This window comes from Nansenia antarctica (genome assembly GCF_963989245.1).
Source record: "Nansenia antarctica genome assembly, chromosome: 13".
Taxonomy (NCBI): Eukaryota; Metazoa; Chordata; class Actinopteri; order Argentiniformes; family Microstomatidae; genus Nansenia; species Nansenia antarctica.
Genome location: NC_137683.1, coordinates 27014009 through 27034849, shown reverse-complemented (window position 1 = coordinate 27034849; position 20841 = coordinate 27014009). Strand labels below are relative to the sequence as shown.

The following is a 20841-nucleotide window of genomic DNA, read 5'->3' as shown; positions in this document are numbered from 1 at the left end:
CTTCTATCACAAGATATGTGTATTTTTGGGGCAATTCGTAAAATATGCCAAGGCTCCTTTCTTATGCAAAACCCGCTTGTGAATGTGGGAGGGGCCACAGCTTGAATCCTTCACAGAACCAAAACCAATCACAGAAAGGTGCCGCTAACGGGGTCATCCCTTTGTTCCCACAACCCAATGGTCCTACATTTCAAATATTTCATAGGTGGTGCTATTGCGACTGTTTAAAAAAAACAAATGCACAATTACTGGTACAGATTTTAAAAATAAATTTGTGGAGAGGTGTAGCATGGATCTAGGAAGACCCCCTCAAATTTTGATCACGATCTGAGGGTTAGGGTTAGGGGTTAGGGTTAGGGTAGATGGATTGGTCAACCCAATGAGGAGAAAATATGCTTCAGACAGGCAGACACACATATTTTTCTCTGTTATATAGTTAGATTACTTACAGATTAGATTACACAAGGCAATTGCCCAAGGAATACAATTTACGGCGGCACTTCGACACCAAATTGTATTCCTTGGGCACTGCCTTGTAGCAAAGACATACCAGCTTGTCTCCAATAAGCACAAACATGTATTCACTTTCCCATCTCTCTTTAAGCAAAACAAGACATTCGCTATCTGGTTAGCTGCACCTTTCTGTGATTGGTTTTGGTTCTGTGAAGGATTCAAGCTGTGGCCCCTCCTCACATTCACAAGCTGGTTTTGCAGAATAAAGGAGCCGTGGTATATTTTACAAATTGCCTCAATTGACTTATCTTGTGATAGAAGAGATTGGATTATGGCTTGAGAGAGAGGGTGTTCTCCATCAAAGGGCTCCTCTCTTGGTTCTGCCTATAAAAGCTGCTGGTTCTGAAGGAGACGACACTTCACCTCGAGCTGCAAACTCATCAGACTCAACATCCACTCCACAGCCGGCCTGTGAGTATCAGAACTGTGATCTGTCGCTCTGTCTTTTACAGTTCTCTTCTCTTGGTCTGTGAAGCTGAATCATGATACATGATTTCTCTCCTCTTTCTGCAATAGTATCAGAACTGTGTGGCAATAGTTTCTGTGTTCTATCTGTGTTATTATAGTTCTCTGCTTCCTTGAAAATCTGCTCTGTCTTCACTGTCTCCAACACATATTTTGTCTGTGGAGAGTTACTTCCACATTGTTCATATTCTGTTTTATGTTACATGTATTTTGTAACAAAAAACAAATCAGCAACCTCTTTCCATGTGTGTAACTCAGTAGCTCACAGTAGAAGAAGTTCCTTCAAGCTTATTTAGTGATCTACCTAACTTGTCATTGCAGAATCATGAGCAGGAACTACATGTCCAAGTTCGACGAGCTCCGTAAGGGAGACTACCTCATGTCCAACAACAAAGAGTGGAAGGCCTGTTTCCAGGTGAGTGTCTGGAGCCTGAACGATACTATACTATAATACTAATACTATTATCATTTACACATAAGGTTGGAGCATTGCAGTGCAGTTAAACGCATGTTTCCATCCTATCTGTCTTTCTAGGAGGACGGCAACTTCGTCATCTACAACTGGAAGCCCGTGTGGAACTCCGAGACCGGAGGCCAGCGTGACGCCTACCGCCTGTGCATGCAGGAGGACGGCAACTTCGCCATGTACAAGAAGGACAACAAGATGATGTGGCACACCAAGACCCAGGCTGGTGGCTTCAAGATGGCCCACTTCTACCTGCGTAACGATGGCACCATGGTGGTGGAGAGGGACGGAGAGGAGGTGTGGTCCTCTGCCCAGAACAAGGGATTCAAGCAGTAAGTCTGACCGCAGCTCGACCAGGGAGAGGAACGATGACCGCACATTCCATCTAGTGCTATTATCTGTTATCTCCCTTGTTCAATGTTCAATAAATAGTTTTTTAAATTGTATCTACTAGTGTTGTCTTTAATGACTCTGATCTATCTGAAGTATGCGATGGCTGTATTAAAATGAATGAGGGGGAGAAAGATTCTCTCCTGGTTATGAGTTTGATGAGAGAACAAAAAGGGAGCAAAGTGGGCTCCAGCATCTGGAACAAAGTGGGAAATTAAATCTGGTTTAATCTCCGATGTAGAATGAATGCCTTTCACTGAGATAATATTTTGGTTCTCACTGCAAAACAAGTTCAATGGCTCTTTTGACTTGGTGAGGCTTGGGATTCTCTCTGCTGCCAGTTTTGCCTCTTGTTAGTGCTGCCATGTCTGATGAGAGAACGAAAGGGAGCAAACTTAGAAAACTGAGCGTTTGCGAGGCTTCACAATTGCCGAGTTGCGGCCCAGTTCACCAGACCGTGTCACATAATGTTTTTTACTGTAATGCACTGTTACTTTTTAATGTTCTGCATACTGGAGGCAAGGTCATGTCAGGCTCATGACTTTAATACAATTTAAAAAATTATAATTATCACTTCAAGCTTTGTCTGTAACATTATTGTTTTAATAACATTCCATTCATTTAATTACATTATTTTTGTTTTAAGTAGAACACGTCCAGTACAATAAACAGCCAACATTCAACAGAATACATACTTGGAAAGAGAGGAGTAGTCACTACAGAAAATAACACTACTGGATGGATGTGATGTTTTGTGTCTTCAGTCACATTAATGTTCTTGATCATGTTCCCCCTAATTCCTTGAAGCCAATGAAACTCGTCATAATGACTAAGGCCTGGGACCTCATTTATAGAAAGTACTTAGATCAATTTTGATCTTACCCGTGTCGTATGTAGAAAACCATGTCAACGTAGTGATTTATACAATTTCAACGTGAGTCAATTACGTGGAAACGATCGTAGCTCTACGTCGTGTATTGACCTTGCGTACGCACATTACCTACTGGTTATGTGGAGTTATTACAGGCATGTGAGCCAGACTGCCTACTGTAATTCATGCAAGTGGCTCGTAATAAAATTAACGATGTTGTTATCAGCCGAGAAAATGAGTTTAATTCAAGATTTAAAGGGAGCTGATGTTTATGATTGTATTTCAGTCTTTCTTTATATCCCTCCGGAGCTGTCTATCTCCCCTTCAACATGCCTATATATAGTACTATAGTGCGCTCCACAACGGACCTTGCCCGGCCATGCGCTAAATTATACTGGATTTTCTCCGGTGTCTGGGAGTTCGCAAAGGGAGATCGCAGCCATGTTTTCAATAAGAATAAGACCATTATATTATTACAGTATAAGCAGCACTCGAGTTGAGGGGGGATGCCCCTGAAATAAAAACTGTCAAAATCATCCCCCTTCTAAAACTTTCCATCCCTTATGTCATTTTATCAATGAACGTGGTATTACTGCTATTTCAAGGTGCGAGTAGGCACGCACACATGCAATGACAGTTTTTTTTACCAAGTTACTGACACTGAAGTCACTGACGCTGAGGGGATGCTAAAATTGTCATCATTTGATAAAATCCACCATACCCCATGATTTTCTTTTACAACTTGAGTACTGAGTATAAGCATTTGCCTGGTTAGTTGTCATGATCAAACGTTACAAATGCAACTTACCGAGAAGTCACCCTTCTCTGCCCTCTCCCGCTTCCAGACGCACGCCTACCCTATATTTAAGCAATATCACACGAGAGGGAGTGTGTTATACTGAATATCAGCACGGCTGTGATTTGGTCGTAGGTACGAGGCCGCAGGCCCGTCCGTTTAGAAAAATGTGCTTACGTGAAAGTCAAAGATGACGTTCAAGTACTTTTTTATAAATGAGGCCCCAGGCCTTAGTCATTATGACAAGTTTCATTGGCTTCAAGGAATTAGGGGGAACATGATCAAGAAAATGTATGTGACTGAAGACACAAAACATCACATCCATCCAGTAGTGTTATTTTTCTGTGGTGACTACTCCTCTCTTTCCAAGTTTGTATTCTGTTGAATGTTGGCTGTTTATTGCACTGGACGTGTTCTACTTAAACAAAAAATAATGTAATTACATGAATTAAATGTTACAGACAAAGCTTGAAGTGATAATTATTATTTAAAAAAAATTGTATTAAAGTCATGGGCCTGACATGATATTGCCTGCAGTATGCAGAACATTAAAAAGTAACACTGCAGCATAGTAAAAAACATAATGTGACACGGTCTGGTGAACTGGGCCGCAACTCTGCAATTGTGAAGCCTCGCAAAGTTTGCTACCTTTTCGTTCTCTCATCAGACATGGTAGCACTAACAAGAGGCAAGACTGGCAGCAGAGAGAATCCCAAACCTCACCAAGTCAAAAGAGCCATTGAACTTGTTTTGCAGTGAGAACCAAAATACTATATCAGTGAAAGGCATTCATTCTACATCGGAGATTAAACCAGATTTAATTTCCCACTTTGTTCCAGATGCTGGAGCCCACTTTGCTCCCTTTTTGTTCTCATCAAACTCATAGCCGGGAGAGAATCTTTCTCCCCCTCATTCATTTTAATACAGCCAATCGCATACTTCAGATAGATCAGAGTCATTAAAGACAACACTAGTAGATACAATTTTAAAAAATATTTATTGAAAATTGAACAAGGGAGATAACAGATAACATAATATAGCACTAGATGGAATGTGCAGTCATCATTCCTCTCCCTGGTCGAGCTGCGGTCAGACTTATTGCTTGAATCCCTTGTTCTGGGCAGAGGACCACACCTCCTCTCCGTCCCTCTCCACCACCATGGTGCCATCGTTACGCAGGTAGAAGTGGGCCATCTTGAAGCCGCCAGCCTGGGTCTTGGTGTGCCACATCATCTTGTTGTCCCTCTTGTACATGGCAAAGTTGCCGTCCTCCTGCATGCACAGGCGGTGGGCGTCGCTCTGGCCAGCGGTGTCGGAGTTCCACACGGGCTTCCAGTTGTAGATGACGAAGTTGCCGTCCTCCTAGAAAGACAGATAGGATGGAAACATGGGTTTAACTGCACTGCAATGCTCCAACCTTATGTGTAAATTATAACATTATTAGTATTATAGTATAGTATCGTTCAGGCTCCATACACTCACCTGGAAACAGGCCTTCCACTCACGGTTGTTGGACATGAGGTAGTCTCCCTTACGGAGCTCGTCAAACTTGGACATGTAGTTCCTGCTCATGATTCTGCAATGACAAGTTAGGTGGATCACTAAATAAGCTTGAAGGAACTTCTTCTACTGTGAGCTACTGAGTTACACACATGTAGAGAGGTTGCTGTTTTGATTTTTTTTAACAAAATGCATGTAACATGAAAAGAATATGAACAATGTGGAAGTAACTCCAAATATAAAATATATATTGGAGACAGTGAAAACAGAGCAGATTTTCAAGGAAGCAGAGAACTATAATAACACAGATAGAACACAGAAACTATTGCCACACAGTTCTGATACTATTGCAGAAAGAGGAGAGAAATCATGTATCATGATTCAGCTTCACAGACCAAGAGAAGAGAACTGTAAAAGACAAAGCGAGAGATCACAGTTCTGATACTCACAGGCCGGCTGTGGAGTGGATGTTGAGTCTGATGAGTTTGCAGCTCGAGGTGAAGTGTCGTCTCCTTCAGAACCAGCAGCTTTTATAGGCAGAACCAAGAGAGGAGCCCTTTGATGGAGAACACCCTCTCTCTCAAGCCATAATCCAATCTCTTCTATCACAAGATATGTCTATATTTGGGGCAATTTGTAAAATATACCACGGCTCCTTTCTTCTGCGAAACCAGCTTGTGAATGTGAGGAGGGGCCACAGCTTGAATCCTTCACAGAACCAAAACCAATCACAGAAAGGTGCAGCTAACCACATAGCGAATGTCTTGTTTTGCTTAAAGAGAGATGTGAAAGTGAATACATGTGTGTGCTTATTGGAGACAAGCTGGTATGTCTTTGCTACAAGGCAGTGCCCAAGGAATACAATTTACGGAATACAATTTATGGCGGCACTTGGACACCAAACAAGTATGGCCAAGTATGCTAACCTTAGCCACCAAGAAAAGCAAAGAAAAGTCCAAGAATTAAAAGGCCGCCTGCATTCTCAACAGAATATGTTTGCAAAAGTTACAGCAACAAATGATGCATCAGTGAAAGCCAGCAGAAGGTATGTGAACAGGTGTGAACAGGTGTGCCCTGACCAGAAACAGGCTTTTAACAATGTCAGCTTGTCAAGAAACACTATCGCAGACCGAGGGAGGGGAGCTAGCGGGAAATGTGACGACACAACTGGCTGAAGAAGCACACAGTTATCTGGCTTTACATTAGCTGTTGACGAAAGCACTGACAATACTGTGCCATACGTATGCGTGTATTCTAATGGTTGTGCTTGCATTTAGTTTGTTTTGTGTTTGTTGTTAAGCGTGCAGGGATTGCTCCATGGATTAGGATGGTGTGTGATATAGTGTCTCAGGGTTAGGAGAGATGTTCTTGGTGTGTACAGGGTCAGGCAATATCACTCACATCCCACTTTGTCCTCTGAGTAACCTCAACCACAACCTGACCAGTGTAGTTATGAACTGAAACAACCCTTATTTTTATTTTGACTTCATTATGTATACTACTTTGTATAATGCACTGTGTGTGTGTGTGTGTGTGTGTGTGTGTGTGTGTGTTAGGGATGCTCCGATCTGGATTTTTGGGGCCGATACCGATCACCGATTTGTTTCCTCAAGATCAACCGATACCAATACCGATTTTAAAAAAAATACATAACTGACTGGATAGCCTAAATATTTTTTGCTTTTTAGACAAAAGTTTTGATCCATTAGGCATCAAGCAAACGCAGACCCATTTTTATGGCATAGTAAAGGTCTGGCCTATCACCCAGTTAGGGCCTGAAGCCCAAGTCAGTCGATATGGCTGTATAAAAGACATCATAAACGTGGCCTTCATGGTTTACATACTGTTACGTCCTCCTATGTTTTCTGTTTAGTTATCTGTCTTCCCCAGGAAAAAAAAAAAAAAAAAAAAAAGATCGGTTTTTGCGATCGGCCATTTTTGCCGATCACCGATCGAGTCATTTGGAGTGAAATCGGCCGATTTAAATCGGTGGCCGATAAATCGGAGCATCCCTAGTGTGTGTGTGTGTGTGTGTGTGTGCGTGTGCGTGTTCTGTGTGTGTATGTGTGTGTGTTAAGCCTGGTACACACATAAAGATAATCTGGCCGATTTTGGCCCAATTTCCCCCTTTCCGACCAAGGACAGCAAACGCCAGATTATCGGATGGCTCTAAAGATTATCCTACAAGATTATCCTGTGGTGTAAGGTGTGTTAAGAGTCAATTTCTCCCGACGATCGTAAATATTAAACGTGTTCAATATTTACGAGCAAAAAGTGTTGTCGTGTGTGGTCAAAACGGACAATTCCTGAGTCACTGACTGTGGATTGTGACGTGGAATGGAATGTAGCCAATCAAGAATTAAGCTGACTGACGTGTCTTCTTCTTTTCGTTCTTCAGCACTTTATTTGCCCTGTCGCACATGGCTGCCTCGTACAGGTCAATCAGAGTACTACTACCCTGATCACGCAAGATTTCTGGCTTGCGGGATGAGACTCTAGACTGTCGTAGGACAGATCTTTATGTATGTGGTGTGCTGTATTGGGAATATCGGAGCACACCACACATAATACGATCAAAACTGTTCAATCCATGATTTTTTGTCTTCATGTGTGGGGTCTCTCTCAGATATAAAATCTCTTAAGATTTAGAAAATCTTGTGTGTACCAGGCTTTAGGGATGGACAATTTAAAAATGTTGAAACCAAGAAACTGTTAACGAAAATAACCGCGGTTAACCGGGATTCAAAATGACATTGTTGAGCTGCCAATTTCAAATAATGGAGCCCTATTATACTATGGAAGCATATAGTAGACTTAATTCAAATGCTAATGCAATATGAGATTGCAATTGCATGTTCCACTTTTGCATGCATTCTTTCAGACAATATTCAAATTCAAATGCAATTCTAATGATTTTCATTTTCATTTTCATGTACCTGATGTGCTTATTCGCTGTCAATATTAAAATTAAAATGCAAAGCCATTTGACATTTAATTTCCAAAGTTTAATTTCCAAAGTCACTGGAGGCTCATGTACAGTTTTCTCCAAGTTTGCTCCCTTTTCGTTCTCTCATCAAACTCATAGCCAGGAGAGAATCTTTCTCCACCTCATTCATTCTAATACAGCCATCGCATACTTCAGATAGATCAGAGTCATTAAAGACAACACTAGTAGATACAATTAAAAAAAATATTTATTGAACATTGAACAAGGGAGATAACAGATAACATAATATAGCACTAGATGGAATGTGCGGTCATCGTTCCTCTCCCTGGTCGAGCTGCGGTCAGACTTATTGCTTGAATCCCTTGTTCTGGGCAGAGGACCACACCTCCTCTCCGTCCCTCTCCACCACCATGGTGCCATCGTTACGCAGGTAGAAGTGGGCCATCTTGAAGCCGCCAGCCTGGGTCTTGGTGTGCCACATCATCTTGTTGTCCCTCTTGTACATGGCGAAGTTGCCGTCCTCCTGCATGCACAGGCGGTGGGCTTCACGCTGGCCTCCGGTCTCGGAGTTCCACACGGGCTTCCAGTTGTAGATGACGAAGTTGCCGTCCTCCTAGAAAGACAGATAGGATGGAAACATGGGTTTAACTGCACTGCAATGCTCCAACCTTATGTGTAAATGATAACATTATTAGAATTATAGTATAGTATTGTTCAGGCTCCAGACACTCACCTGGAAACAGGCCTTCCACTCACGGTTGTTGGACATGAGGTAGTCTCCCTTACGGAGCTCGTCAAACTTGGACATGTAGTTCCTGCTCATGATTCTGCAATGACAAGTTAGGTGGATCACTAAATAAGCTTGAAGGAATTTCTTCTACTGCTTCAATTTAAAGAGAGATTGTTGATTTGTTTTTTGTTACAAAATACATGTAACATGAACAAAATATGAACAATGTGGAAGTAACTCCAAATATAAAAGATGTGTTGGAGACAGTGAAGTCAAAGCAGATTTTCAATGAAGCAGAGAACTATAATAACACAGAAACTATTGCCACACAGTTCTGATACTATTGCAGAAAGAGGAGAGAAATCATGTATCATGATTCAGCTCCACAGACCAAGAGAAGAGAACTGTAAAAGACAGAGCGACAGATCACAGTTCTGATACTCACAGGCCGGCTGTGGAGTGGATGTTGAGTCTGATGAGTTTGCAGCTCGAGGTGAAGTGTCGTCTCCTTCAGAACCAGCAGCTTTTATAGGCAGAACTAAGAGAGGAGCCCTTTGATGGAGAACACCCTCTCTCTCAAGCCATAATCAAATCTCTTTTATCACAAGATATGTGTATTTTTGGGGCAATTCGTAAAATATGCCAAGGCTCCTTTCTTATGCAAAACCTGCTTGTGAATGTGGGAGGGGCCACTGCTTGAATCGTTCACAGAACCTAAACCAATCACAGGAAGGTGCAGCTAACGGGGTCATCCATATGTTCCTACAACCCAATGGTCCTACATGTCTAATATTTCATAGGTGGTGCTATTGCGACTGTTTAAAAAAACCAAATGCACAATTACAGATTTCCCCAAAAAATTGGTGGAGAGGTGTAGCATGGAGATGGAAGACCCACTCAAATTTTTATCACGATCTGAGGGTTAGGGTTAGGGGTTAGGGTAGATGGATTGGTCAACCCAATGAGGAGAAAAGAGGCTTCAGACAGGCAGACACACATATTTTTCTCTGTTATATAGTTAGATTACTTACAGATTAGATTACACAAGAAAATTGCCCAAGGAATGAAATTTACGGCGGCACTTCGACACCAAATTGTATTCCTTGGGCACTGCCTTGTAGCAAAGACATACCAGCTTGTCTCCAATAGGCACAAACATGTATTCACTTTCCCATCTCCCTTTAAGCAAAACAACACATTCGCTATGTGGTTAGCTGCACCTTTCTGTTATTGGTTTTGGTTCTGGTTCTTTGGTTCAAGCTGTGGCCCCTCCTCACATTCACAAGCTGGTTTTGCAGAAGAAAGGAGCCGTGGTATATTTTACAAATTGCCTCAATTGACTTATCTTGTGATAGAAGAGATTTGATTATGGCTTAAGAGAGAGGGTGTTCTCCATCAAAGGGCTCCTCTCTTGGTTCTGGCTATAAAAGCTGCTGGTTCTGAAGGAGACGGCACTTCACCTCGAGCTGCAAACTCATCAGACTCAACATCCACTCCACAGCCGGCCTGTGAGTATCAGAACTGTGATCTGTCGCTCTGTCTTTTACAGTCCTCTTCTCTTGGTCTGTGAAGCTGAATCATGATACATGATTTCTCTCCTCTTTCTGCAATAGTATCAGAACTGTGGCAATAGTTTCTGTGTTATATCTGTGTTATTATAGTTCTCTGCTTCCTTGAAAATCTGCTCTGTCTTCACTGTCTCCAACACATATTTTATCTGTGGAGAGTTACTTCCACATTGTTCATATTCTGTTTTATGTTACATGTATTTTGTAACAAAAAACAAATCAGCAACCTCTTTCCATGTGTGTAACTCAGTAGCTCACAGTAGAAGAAGTTCCTTCAAGCTTATTTAGTGATCTACCTAACTTGTCATTACAGAATCATGAGCAGGAACTACATGTCCAAGTTTGACGAGCTCCGTAAGGGAGACTACCTCATGTCCAACAACAAAGAGTGGAAGGCCTGTTTCCAGGTGAGTGTCTGGAGCCTGAACGATACTATACTATAATACTAATAATATTATCATAACACATAAGGTTGGAGCATTGCAGTGCAGTTAAACCCATGTTTCCATCCTATCTGTCTTTCTAGGAGGACGGCAACTTCATCATCTACAACTGGAAGCCCGTGTGGAACTCCGAGACCGGAGGCCAGCGTGAAGCCCACCGCCTGTGCATGCAGGAGGACGGCAACTTCGCCATGTACAAGAAGGACAACAAGATGATGTGGCACACCAAGACCCAGGCTGGCGGCTTCAAGATGGCCCACTTCTACCTGCGTAATGATGGCACCATGGTGGTGGAGAGGGACGGAGAGGAGGTGTGGTCCTCTGCCCAGAACAAGGGATTCAAGCAGTAAGTCTGACCGAGCTCGACCAGGGAGAGGAACGATGACCGTACATTCCATCTAGTGCTATATTATGTTATCTCCCTTGTTCAATGTTCAATAAATATATTTTTAAACTGTATCTACTAGTGTTGTCTTTAATGACTCTGATCTATCTGAAGTATGCGATGGCTGTATTAAAATGAATGAGGGGGAGAAAGATTCTCTTCTGCCTATGAGTTTGATGAGAGAATGAAAAGGGAGCAAAGTGGGCTCCAGCATCTGGAACAATGTGGGAAATTAAATCTGGTTTAATCTGCTTTATTCTATTTTCGAGTTTATTTTTATTCTGCATATACATGGAAAAAGAAGATATTGTAAAATTCCTCTAAAAAGCAACATTGAAAAATATATCTTTATTATAATCTAATGAAAAAACAATGCATATCAAATCGCAAGGTCGGTGGCTCGATTCCCGGCTGGCCACATGTCGAGGTTTCTTTGGGCAAGACCCTGAATCCCAAATTGCTCCCAATGAGCGGGCCGGCGCCTTGCATGGTAGCTTACAGCCATTGGTGTGTGAATGGGTGAATGAGAGGCCATTGAAAAGCGCTTTGGAATAAGGAGCTATATAAGCGCAGTCCATTTACAACAAGTAACCAACCTTATATTTTGGGTTCTGATGGGGTTAGTTGAAGTAAATTAATGAGGCATTCACAAGTTATATTCCTCAAAAATCTATGACAGTTAAAAACAGTTAGGCTACTCCTGAGGATCCGAATCTGACATGGTGATGACATCATTGCTTCTCTTCATCAGGCTGAGCTGTTGAACACAGAAATAAAATAACATGATTTTATATGATGACTGATATGAAATAAAATGTGATATTCAAAGAAGCTCTGATTCTTTTAGATTCACTGACTCAAGCCCCTCTGTGTGCCATTCAATACCAGGTAGTTACCATGGTGACGAATTCAGTGAGGCACCACAGAAAGAAGCCCTTTTTTCCACAAAGTTACCTCATAGTTTCTTAGTAAATACTGGATAATTACCAGTTAAAACTATTAAATAATACACATGATCCTAGAAACGCGAACCTAGAAACGACAACTGTCACTAACGCTAATCTATAACCGCTAATCTATGACCGCAGTGTTCCCTTTCTGACACCAGAGGACAGTGTTCCCATTCTGACACCAGAGGGCAGTGTTCCCATTCTGACACCAGAGGGGTGAGACCTGTAGCATCTATGGCCCCATACTACAGTAGAACTTCCCTGAGTGTATGTGGATGCCATGTTGTATTCACAGTGTAGACAGGGGAGTGTTTAGGAGGGTCAGCTAGCTGTGGTGTAGACAGGAGTAGGAGTAGGAGTGCTTACAATTTAGCAGACACTTTTATCCAAAGCGACTTACAATCAGAGATTGCAGGGACAGAACAGTAACTTAGGGCTACGTGCCTTACTCAAGGGCTCACCACTGGTGGTGGTCCCAGGTGGGATTTAAACTCATGACCTTCTGATCACTTCTCTGATCACCAGTCCAACTAACTATCCACTAGGCCAGACATTTATAATTCATAATTCTGATAGCAATTTATAGGAATATATCACACGACAGGGAGTGTGTTATACTGAATATCAGCACGGCTGTGATTCGGTCGTAGGTACGAGGCAACTGAACTTCAAATGGACTGTTGCCTAGTAACCTGAACACAAACATGTAGTCTTATTAACGGTCATTTAGTAGAACATCTGTGCGGCGGAGTGATACATATACTGTAGTTAAAAGTCCCAGTGCTGTTATACTGTATATTGTAACTCATGGAATGCCTCTTGTCCAATCAAATGACTTGGTCGGAACTAACTGTTGTATAAAGGAATTTTTAAAAATGTGCCTCACCTCTCACTGCCAGCCAGCTCTCTGGTGACTCTCCTCTGTCAGAGCTTTTACACTTGTAGAATCCTTCATCTGACTGTGACACTGCAGGGATGGTCATCTCTCCTGTCCTCCCAGCCCTGATGAAGGATCCATCTCTATAGAAATCCACCGGGAGGACAGAGGGAGGAGTTCCCTGAGATCGGCAGCGCAGAGTCACAGCATCTCCCTCAGTCACAGGCAGGGCGGCCCTCTCCAGGATCACAGCACCATCTGTATAGACACAGGAGCAGGAGCTGCACACTGTCGGTGTTCTGTTCTGTTTCTAGAAGAACGTTTTCTTAACGAGACACCAAACTACTGTAGAATTGAGAATAGCACACCAGTTCACGGAGGTACACAACAATACAGTGTTTTTGATTTTCTATGAGAAAGATTTTCTTGAGAACGAGACTAAGAGACACCAAACTACTGTAGTACTGAGAATAGCTTTACCAGTCACTGTGATGTTGACAGCATTGCTGTACTCTCCTGACCCAGACTCACACCAGATCACTCCACCGTCACGGTATTGCGATACAGAGGGGAGGGTGCATGTTGGTCCAGTCGATGATTCAACAGGGAGAAACTCTGTGTGAAAAATCTGTGTGAACGTCTTCACTGTCCATCCAGTAGAGTTCCCCTGCACCTCACAGCTCACTGAGACAGACTCGTCCTTAAAGAACTGAGATCTGTTGGGACTGACGGTCAGAGAGGCTGGAGGAGAGAGGCCTGAGAGAGAGAGAGAGAGTGAGGAGAGAAAGAGAGAGAAAGAGAGAGAGAGAGAGAGAGAGGGGGAGGGAGTGAGAGGGAGAGAGAGAAAGAGGGGGAGGGGGAGAGACAAAGACAGAGAGAGACAAAGACAGAGAGAGAGATAGTGACAGAGGGAGGTCAATGTTCTGATGGAGATAGGGTCATAGTTCAGAGTTGAAACATGTACATCAATAACTCACCTGCTACCCAGAGGAGATGAGCATGGCTTCTGTATGTATAATATACTATTTCTCCTCTCCCAGCTCTACATGAATACGCCCCTGTGTGATTCAGACCAACAGGGCTGACAGAGTAGGAGCCTCCAGCCCCACGCTCGCTGTCTGGTAGCAGCTCTGTGGAGTAACTCTGTCCATCGTACACGTCCTTGTACCAGTAGAATCTCCAGCCAAAAGACGAGTCTTTAACCTCACAGCTCAGAGTCACTGAGTCTCCAACATTCAGCCACCGTGCAGGAGACACACTCAGGACAGGAGTGGGTTTACCTGTAAGAGAACAGGTGTGAAAGTGTGAAATTGTTAAGTGCAAGAACACAAACGCTGTCTTTCACAAATCGTTTTCTTTGATAAAAGGAGGTACACAGCAACACAGTGTTTTTTCTATAATGTTACGAACTAGTGCAGTCAATGAAAACCAGACCGTACAAAATGTGAAGGAAAGGAAGGACATTTTAGAGAAAACGATCACTTTCCACTCATCGTAACAATAACAACATTTAGAGACACCAAACTACTGTAGAACTGAGAATAGCTTACCAGTCACTGTGATGTTGACAGCATTGCTGTACTCTGTACTCTGTCCTGACCCAGACTCACACCAGTACACTCCACTGGCGTATACAGAGGGCAGGGCGCATATGGGTCCAGTTGATGATTCAACAGAGGGACACTCTGTCAGCCAGAAACCCTCTGGTAACCTCAACACTCTCCATCCAGTAGAGTTCCCCTGCACCTCACAGCTCACTGAGACAGACTCACCAGAGAAGAACAGAGATGTGCTGGGACTGACGGTCATAGAGGCTGGAGGAGAGAGGCCTGGAGGAGAGGGGGGAGAGAGAGAAAGCGAGAGAGAGGGAGAGACACAAAGAGAGAGAGAAAGAGGGTGTGAGAGAGAGGGGGGGAGAGAGAAGAAGGAGTGGGAGAGAGAGAGAGAGGGAGACAGAGTGAAAGGGTGAAAGGGAGGGTTAAGGAGGCGGAGAGAGAGAGGGGGAGAAAGAGAGAAAAGGATAGAGAGGGAGAGAGAGTGAGGGAGAGATTGAGAGAGGGAGGGAGAGAGAGAGACATGGAGAGAGTGACAGGGGGGGTCAAAGTTCAGACTGAGACAGGGTCATAGTTCAGAGTTGAAACAGTACATCAGTAACTCACCTGCTACCCAGAGGAGATGAGCATGGCTATTGTATGTATAATAGACTATTTCTCCTCTCCCAGCTCTACATGAATACATCCCTGTGTGATTCAGACCAACAGGGCTGACAGAGTAGGAGCCTCCAGCCCCACGCTCGCTGTCTGGTAGCAGCTCTGGGGAGAAACCCCATCCATTGTACACGTGTTTGTACCAGTCAAATCTCCAGCCTGTAGACGAGTCTTCAACCTCACAGCTTAGAGTCACTGAGTCTCCAACATTCAGCCACCATGCAGGAGACACACTCAGGACAGGACGGGTTCTGTCTGTAAGAGAACAGGTGTGAAAGTGTGAAATTGTAAAGTGCAAGAACACAAACGCTCTCTTTCACAAATCTGTTATTATTTGTTTTTGTTTTTACTCTTGCTTTGATAAACGGAGGTACACGACAATACAGTGTTTTTGATTTTCGATGAGAACAGTTTCTTAATGAGACTAAGAGACACCAAACTACGGTAGAACTGAGAACAGCTTACCGATCACTGTGATGTTGACAGCATTGCTGTACTCTCCTGACCCAGACTCACACCAGTACACTCCACCGTTATAGTAGGTGGATACAGAGGGGATCAGGCATGTGGGTCCAGTTGATGTTTCAAACGCTTTGAGACACTTTGACAGCCGGAAGTGTTTTGTGGACTTCATCACTCTCCATCCAGTAGAGTTCCCCTGCACCTCACAGCTCACTGAGATTAACTCACCATAGAAGAACTGAGATGTGTTTTGACTGACGGTCAGAGAGGCTGGGGGAGAGAGGCCTGGGAGAGAGAGAAGAGGGTGGGGGTAGGGGATGGAGGGAGACAGTGACAGTGAGAGAGGGGGAAAGAGGGGGGGAGGGAGGGAGCAGGAGAGAGAGGGCGGGAGAGAGACAGACAGAGAGAGAGGAATAGATAGAGAGGGGTAGGGAAGGACAGAGAGAGAGAGGGAGAGGGAGAGAGAGGTAGAGAAAGAGAGGGAGGGGGAGAGATGGGGGAGGGAAAGAAAGAGAAGGAGAGAGAGAGACAGGGGGGGGGGGTCAAAGTTCAGACTGTGACAGGGTCATAGTTCAGAGTTGAAACATGTACATCAGTAACTCACCTGCTACCCAGAGGAGCTGAGCAGAGCTGTAGTGTGTATTATAGACTGGGTCTCCTCTCCCAGCTTTGCATGAATACACCCCTATGTGATTCAGACCAACAGAGCTGACAGAGTAGGAGCCTCCAGCCCCACGCTCGCTGTCTGGTAGCAGCTCTCTGGAGTAACTCTGTCCATCGTACACATCCTTGTACCAGTAGAATCTCCAGCCAGAGTCTTTAACCTCACAGCTCAGAGTCACTGAGTCTCCAACATTCAGCCAGCGTGCAGGAGACACACTCAGGACAGGATATGGTCTTTCTGTAGGAGAACAGGTGTGAACGTGTGAAAGTGTAAAGGGCAAGAACACAAACGCTGTCTTTCACAAATCTATTATTCTTTTTATTGTTCTTACTCTTGTTTGATAAATGGAGGTACACAACAATACAGTGTTTTTGATTTTCTATAAGTACATTTTTCTTGCGAACGAGACTTAAGAGACACCAAACTACTGTAGAACTGAGAACAGCTTACCAGTCACTGTGATGTTGACAGCATTGCTGTACTCTCCTGACCCAGACTCACACCAGTACACTCCACTCTCAGAGGTTAACACAGAGGGGACGGTGCATGTGGGTCCAGTTGATGATTCAACAGAGGGACACTCTGACTGCCAGGAACTCTTGTAACTCATCTCTGTGGACTTCATCACTGTCCATCCAGTAGAGTTCCCCTGCACCTCACAGCTCACTGAGACAGACTCACCCTCAAAGAACTGAGATGTGTTGGGACTGACGGTCAGAGAGGCTGGAGGAGAGAGGCCTGGGAGAGAGAGGAGGGGGGGTGAGAGAGGGGGAGGGAAGGAGGGAGAGAGAGAGAGAGGGGGAGGGGGAGAGACACCCAAATACAGAAAGACAGAGAGACAGAGCGGGGTCAAAGTTCAGACTGAGATAGGGTCATAGTTCAGAGTTGAAACAGTACATCAGTAACTCACCTGCTACCCAGAGGAGACGAGCATAGCTGTAGTCTGTATAATACACTGGGTCTCCTCTCCCAGCTCTACATGAATACGCCCCTGTGTGATTCAGACCAACAGAGCTGACAGAGTAGGAGCCTCCAGCCCCACGCTCGCTGTCTGGTAGCAGCTCTGTGGTGAAATTCCATCGGCCATCGTACACGTGTCTATACCAGTAGAATCTCCAGCCTGTAGACGAGTCTTCAACCTCACAGCTCATAGTCACTGAGTCTCCAACATTCAGCCACCATGCAGGAGACACACTCAGGAGAGGACTCATATAGTTAGCATCTGTAAGAGAACAAGTGAAAGTGTAAAGCGCAAGAACACAAACGCTATCTTCCACAAATCTATTATTTAAATCTATATTTCATTTTACATTTACATTTACATGTTTGGCATTTAGCAGACGCCTTATTCCAAAGCGACTTACAATCGATACAATTGACTAAGCAAGTGAATCATCAATTCACCAGTCGTAGCAGGAAGAGTAATCTAGCTCTGGCCAGGGGCCATTGGCAGTCGTCGTGATAGAAGAATATATATATTTTTTTTTTTACAAATATATATATTTTTTTAGACACAAGAGAAACAGTACAAGGGGGGGAAGCAGAACTCTCAGTATTCTTCTTATTTTTAGCTTCTAATATTTAGTACTAATTCACTTATTTTAAGGATCATTCTAAAGTATTTATAATACCGGAAGTGCATTATTAATAGGCTCTATTTGTCTGGGTTACACTTTCAGAAGTGATCATTTAACATGATTTCATAAACTAGGTATATATCGCAGGACGATTTTTGTTTTTCTTTTAGGGATAGATCAGCTTTGAAATAAGTAAATAGAATTGAAGTTCTATCAGATAGCCCTGCTGGCATAATTTCTAGCCTCCCCCCATCCAAAACCTCCTCCCTCTGCACCAACCCTCCCCTAGTTGGACCTGAAAAGAAAATGAGAAATCGATGAGAAGCCCTGGGATGAAATGCACAGCTCTTGTGTCTGGTTAGTCTGGTCTTGTACAGTAAGTGTCAGTTGGGTCTGGTTAGTCTGGTCTTGTACAGTAAGTGTCAGTTGGGTCTGGTTAGTCTGGTCTTGTACAGTAAGTGTCAGTTGGGTCTGGTTAGTCTCGTCATGTACAGTAAGTGTCAGTTGGGTCTGGTTAGTCTGGTCTTGAGGCTCTCATATACAACATGTCAGTTATTTTTTATTTTGAGCAACTTCTGGTAGAATCTCTATCTGTTTCTATCGCATTATCTGTGCTTTCCTGAATAACGTTTTCGTATTCGAGTACATCCCTGCTGCCCGTTTATCCAGTATCTCACCATACATTATAATACTTGTTTTTTGTGTTGCTTGTTACTTTGATTCAATCATTTCTGCGAGTCCCCCCCCTCGCCATACATCTGAGGATAGATAATGAATGTGGAGCTGGGAAAATGATAACTGATCGTAACTTGACGTAAGATGGAACATCTGAAGATACAAATCACCAACTCACCTTCAGATCGAGTGTGTCCAGAGTAGATGTAAGCACTTATCACTGAAACACATAGAGAGAGAAACTCATGAGACTCTACTCACTACATTCTAAATATCACTCAAGATTACACCCGCAAATGGCTATTTATGAGGATGTGGGTAGGGAGTATGAAAGGGGAAAAGCCCCCCAGACAAATAAAGACAAATACGAATATATTTCTTTCTTTATTTGTATTTATTTGTATTTATTTATTTACCAGGGACAGTGCACATTAATCAACCAATCAGTTTCCACATCAATGTAAATGTGCCAGAGTTAGCTCATGAGCTAATTTCCATCTGTAGTCCCTGAGCAGGCTATTACAAAATGAATGGTGTAGTGTTATTAAAAACATCAGCAAGCACAAAAAAACAAAAAAACAACAGGCAATACACTACATGACAATACAAAACAAAGCAAGACAATACAAAGATACAAGATAAGCAGGCACAGTAAAATGACGCAACATTGCAATACAATACAAAACGAGACAATACACAGATACTAATACTACCTCCCACCCGAGTTTGCTAACAAACTGTAGGTATTTAGTGAACGTAAAACTGTTGGTTATGATAATACGTTGGTTCTTCATCGCTTAAATTGTCATCATATGCATCATATCCCACAACAACACTTGTTTGGTTTGGTTTCACAATTCCCGACATGCGGACCTTTTCACCAAGCCGTGACACATATAGTGAGACGCACACTATGCACAATACCCACACACACACACACACACACACACACACACTCACACACACACACACACACACACACACACACACACACACACACATAGTACTCACAGAGTATGATATAGAGTGAAGTGTGTTCCATCCTGTCCTGCCAGTGACTGACTGTTTTCAGAGTCTTATCTTAGACCAGAAATTCCACAGAAATTCCACAGCCTGCATACAATCACTTCCTAGAGAGAGGCAGAGAGACAGAGAAGCATGGGAAGGGGTGCTTGAGTCTAAAATTACAAATATTGACAGTTTCTTGTCATCCATGCTCATTCTCAGGTCATTTACAACTTTACCTAGCGCTGTCTCTGTGCTGTGGTCTCTGTGCCGAAACTTATACAGCTGAAATGTAGGTAATCATTTAGCTGTTTAAATATTTACACAACAAACAAAATGTGGAATATGTCCAGCAAAATGATTAGGGGAACTTATTAGCTAACGAGGGGAATTCTGGGTGATACAGAGAGCTCTATGGACATTTACACTTCTGACAAGGCGCTCTACTTGTAATATATCACAACCAACCTATGCCCTATCTTTACTTTATCAAAATATTGTAAACATGTATTTTGTTTGTCTTGCCCTCTGGTAGCACCTGTGTGTGTTTTTGCTTGTTTGTTTATTTGTTTGTTTTTTGTTTTATTTTTTGTGTTCTGTTTTGTTTAGTTTTGTTTGTTGCTGTTTTGTTTTATTTGTTTTTTTCTGTGTTTTTTTTGTTTGTTTTGTTTAGTTTTTCCCAGATTGTGATGTGGGTATTAATGTGTGTCTGTCTTTCTTGTTGGATGTTGTATTGTCCTAATCTCAAGAAAAATACTAAAAATATTTGAGAAAAAAAAACTAGCGCTGTCTCTGTGCCGAAACTTATACAGCTGAAATGTAGGTAATCATTTAGCTGTTTAAATATTTACACAACAAACAAAATGTGGAGTGGGCTGAATACTTACCGAAGTCAAAATACTGTGGGTCCTCTCACTTCATAGTTATGCTAATCAATCAATTCCTATCAAATTCTATTAAAAAAACAAACATACTGCATTCATGAAAAGACAATTCTAAGCTAATTCCCATCACCTAGTATATTTCACCCTCAAGGCACCATCATTTTTTTGTGTTCTTTCTGTCCTTGAAGAGAAACAGCTCTCTTGTGTCTGTTGCTCTGGCGGGATTCCCACATTCTCCTATGGCCCTTGTGTGCTTAACTGGAGCCTCTCCACAGCCCTGTCCAATCAGAGAGCCTCTCCACAGCCCGTGTCTAATCAGGGAGCCTCTCCACAGCCCGTGTCCAATCAGAGAGCCTCTCCACAGCCTGTGTCCAATCAGAGAGCCTCTCCACAGCCCGTGTCTAATCAGGGAGCCTCTCCACAGCCCGTGTCCAATCAGAGAGCCTCTCCACAGCCTGTGTCCAAT

General features: G+C 43.1%; 4 protein-coding genes across 8 annotated transcripts; 2 read left to right on the top strand and 2 right to left on the bottom strand.

Annotated features, from left to right (window-relative positions):
- Positions 1-640: 640 nt before the first annotated feature.
- On the top strand, positions 641-1780 carry LOC308169469 (B-type lectin plumieribetin-like; the record flags this gene model as incomplete). Its single annotated transcript, XM_080544151.1, has 2 exons — positions 641-1393; positions 1514-1780. The coding sequence occupies exons 1-2, from the start codon at positions 1304-1306 to the stop codon at positions 1778-1780; spliced, it is 357 nt and encodes a 118-aa protein (XP_080400277.1). The 5' UTR covers positions 641-1303.
- Positions 1781-4596: 2816 nt separating this feature from the next.
- On the bottom strand, positions 4597-5931 carry LOC308169467 (B-type lectin plumieribetin-like; the record flags this gene model as incomplete). Its single annotated transcript, XM_080544149.1, has 3 exons — positions 5451-5931; positions 4984-5077; positions 4597-4863 (listed from the first exon to the last, which is right to left on the bottom strand). Exons 2-3 carry the CDS (start codon positions 5071-5073, stop codon positions 4597-4599), a joined length of 357 nt encoding a protein of 118 aa, XP_080400275.1. The 5' UTR covers positions 5074-5077; positions 5451-5931.
- Positions 5932-8356: 2425 nt separating this feature from the next.
- Positions 8357-20588, bottom strand: LOC308169753 (Fc receptor-like protein 5). 5 transcript variants are annotated; one of them, XR_013937771.1, is made up of 15 exons: positions 20379-20588; positions 19731-19776; positions 19498-19616; positions 18665-18706; positions 17145-17456; positions 16685-16972; positions 16175-16471; positions 15574-15855; positions 15061-15363; positions 14452-14730; positions 13879-14181; positions 13382-13657; positions 12911-13159; positions 8682-8775; positions 8544-8561 (listed from the first exon to the last, which is right to left on the bottom strand). XR_013937771.1 is itself a non-coding variant. In XM_080544488.1 (14 exons), exons 3-14 carry the CDS (start codon positions 19526-19528, stop codon positions 8494-8496), a joined length of 2730 nt encoding a protein of 909 aa, XP_080400614.1. In that variant the 5' UTR covers positions 19529-19616; positions 19731-19776; positions 20379-20588; the 3' UTR covers positions 8357-8493. The 5 variants fall into 5 exon arrangements, 4 of the variants coding, with proteins under 4 accessions (XP_080400614.1, XP_080400615.1, XP_080400617.1 ...); XM_080544488.1 differs by lacking the exon at positions 8682-8775 and having other exon boundaries at positions 8357-8561; XM_080544491.1 differs by lacking the exon at positions 8544-8561 and having other exon boundaries at positions 8585-8775.
- Positions 8784-11728, top strand: LOC308169754 (B-type lectin plumieribetin-like). Its single transcript, XM_080544492.1, has 2 exons — positions 8784-10653; positions 10773-11728. The coding sequence occupies exons 1-2, from the start codon at positions 10564-10566 to the stop codon at positions 11037-11039; spliced, it is 357 nt and encodes a 118-aa protein (XP_080400618.1). The 5' UTR covers positions 8784-10563; the 3' UTR covers positions 11040-11728.
- Positions 20589-20841: the final 253 nt, after the last annotated feature.

What these genes read in the sequence shown, in the direction of transcription:
- LOC308169754 (XM_080544492.1), top strand. Translation starts at nt 10,564, where the DNA reads ATGAGCAGGAACTACATGTCCAAGTTTGACGAGCTCCGTAAGGGAGAC. An exon ending in AGTGGAAGGCCTGTTTCCAG is followed by an intron (nt 10,654 to 10,772) that starts GTGAGTGTCTGG and finishes CTGTCTTTCTAG; the next exon opens with GAGGACGGCAACTTCATCAT.
- LOC308169753 (XM_080544488.1), bottom strand. Translation starts at nt 19,528, where the DNA reads ATGGAACACACTTCACTCTATATCATACTCT. An exon ending in TCATCTCCTCTGGGTAGCAG is followed by an intron (nt 13,658 to 13,878) that starts GTGAGTTATTGA and finishes TCTCTCTCTCAG; the next exon opens with GCCTCTCTCCTCCAGCCTCT. An exon ending in GAGCTGGCTGGCAGTGAGAG is followed by an intron (nt 8,562 to 12,910) that starts GTGAGGCACATT and finishes CTGTCTTTCTAG; the next exon opens with GAGGACGGCAACTTCGTCAT.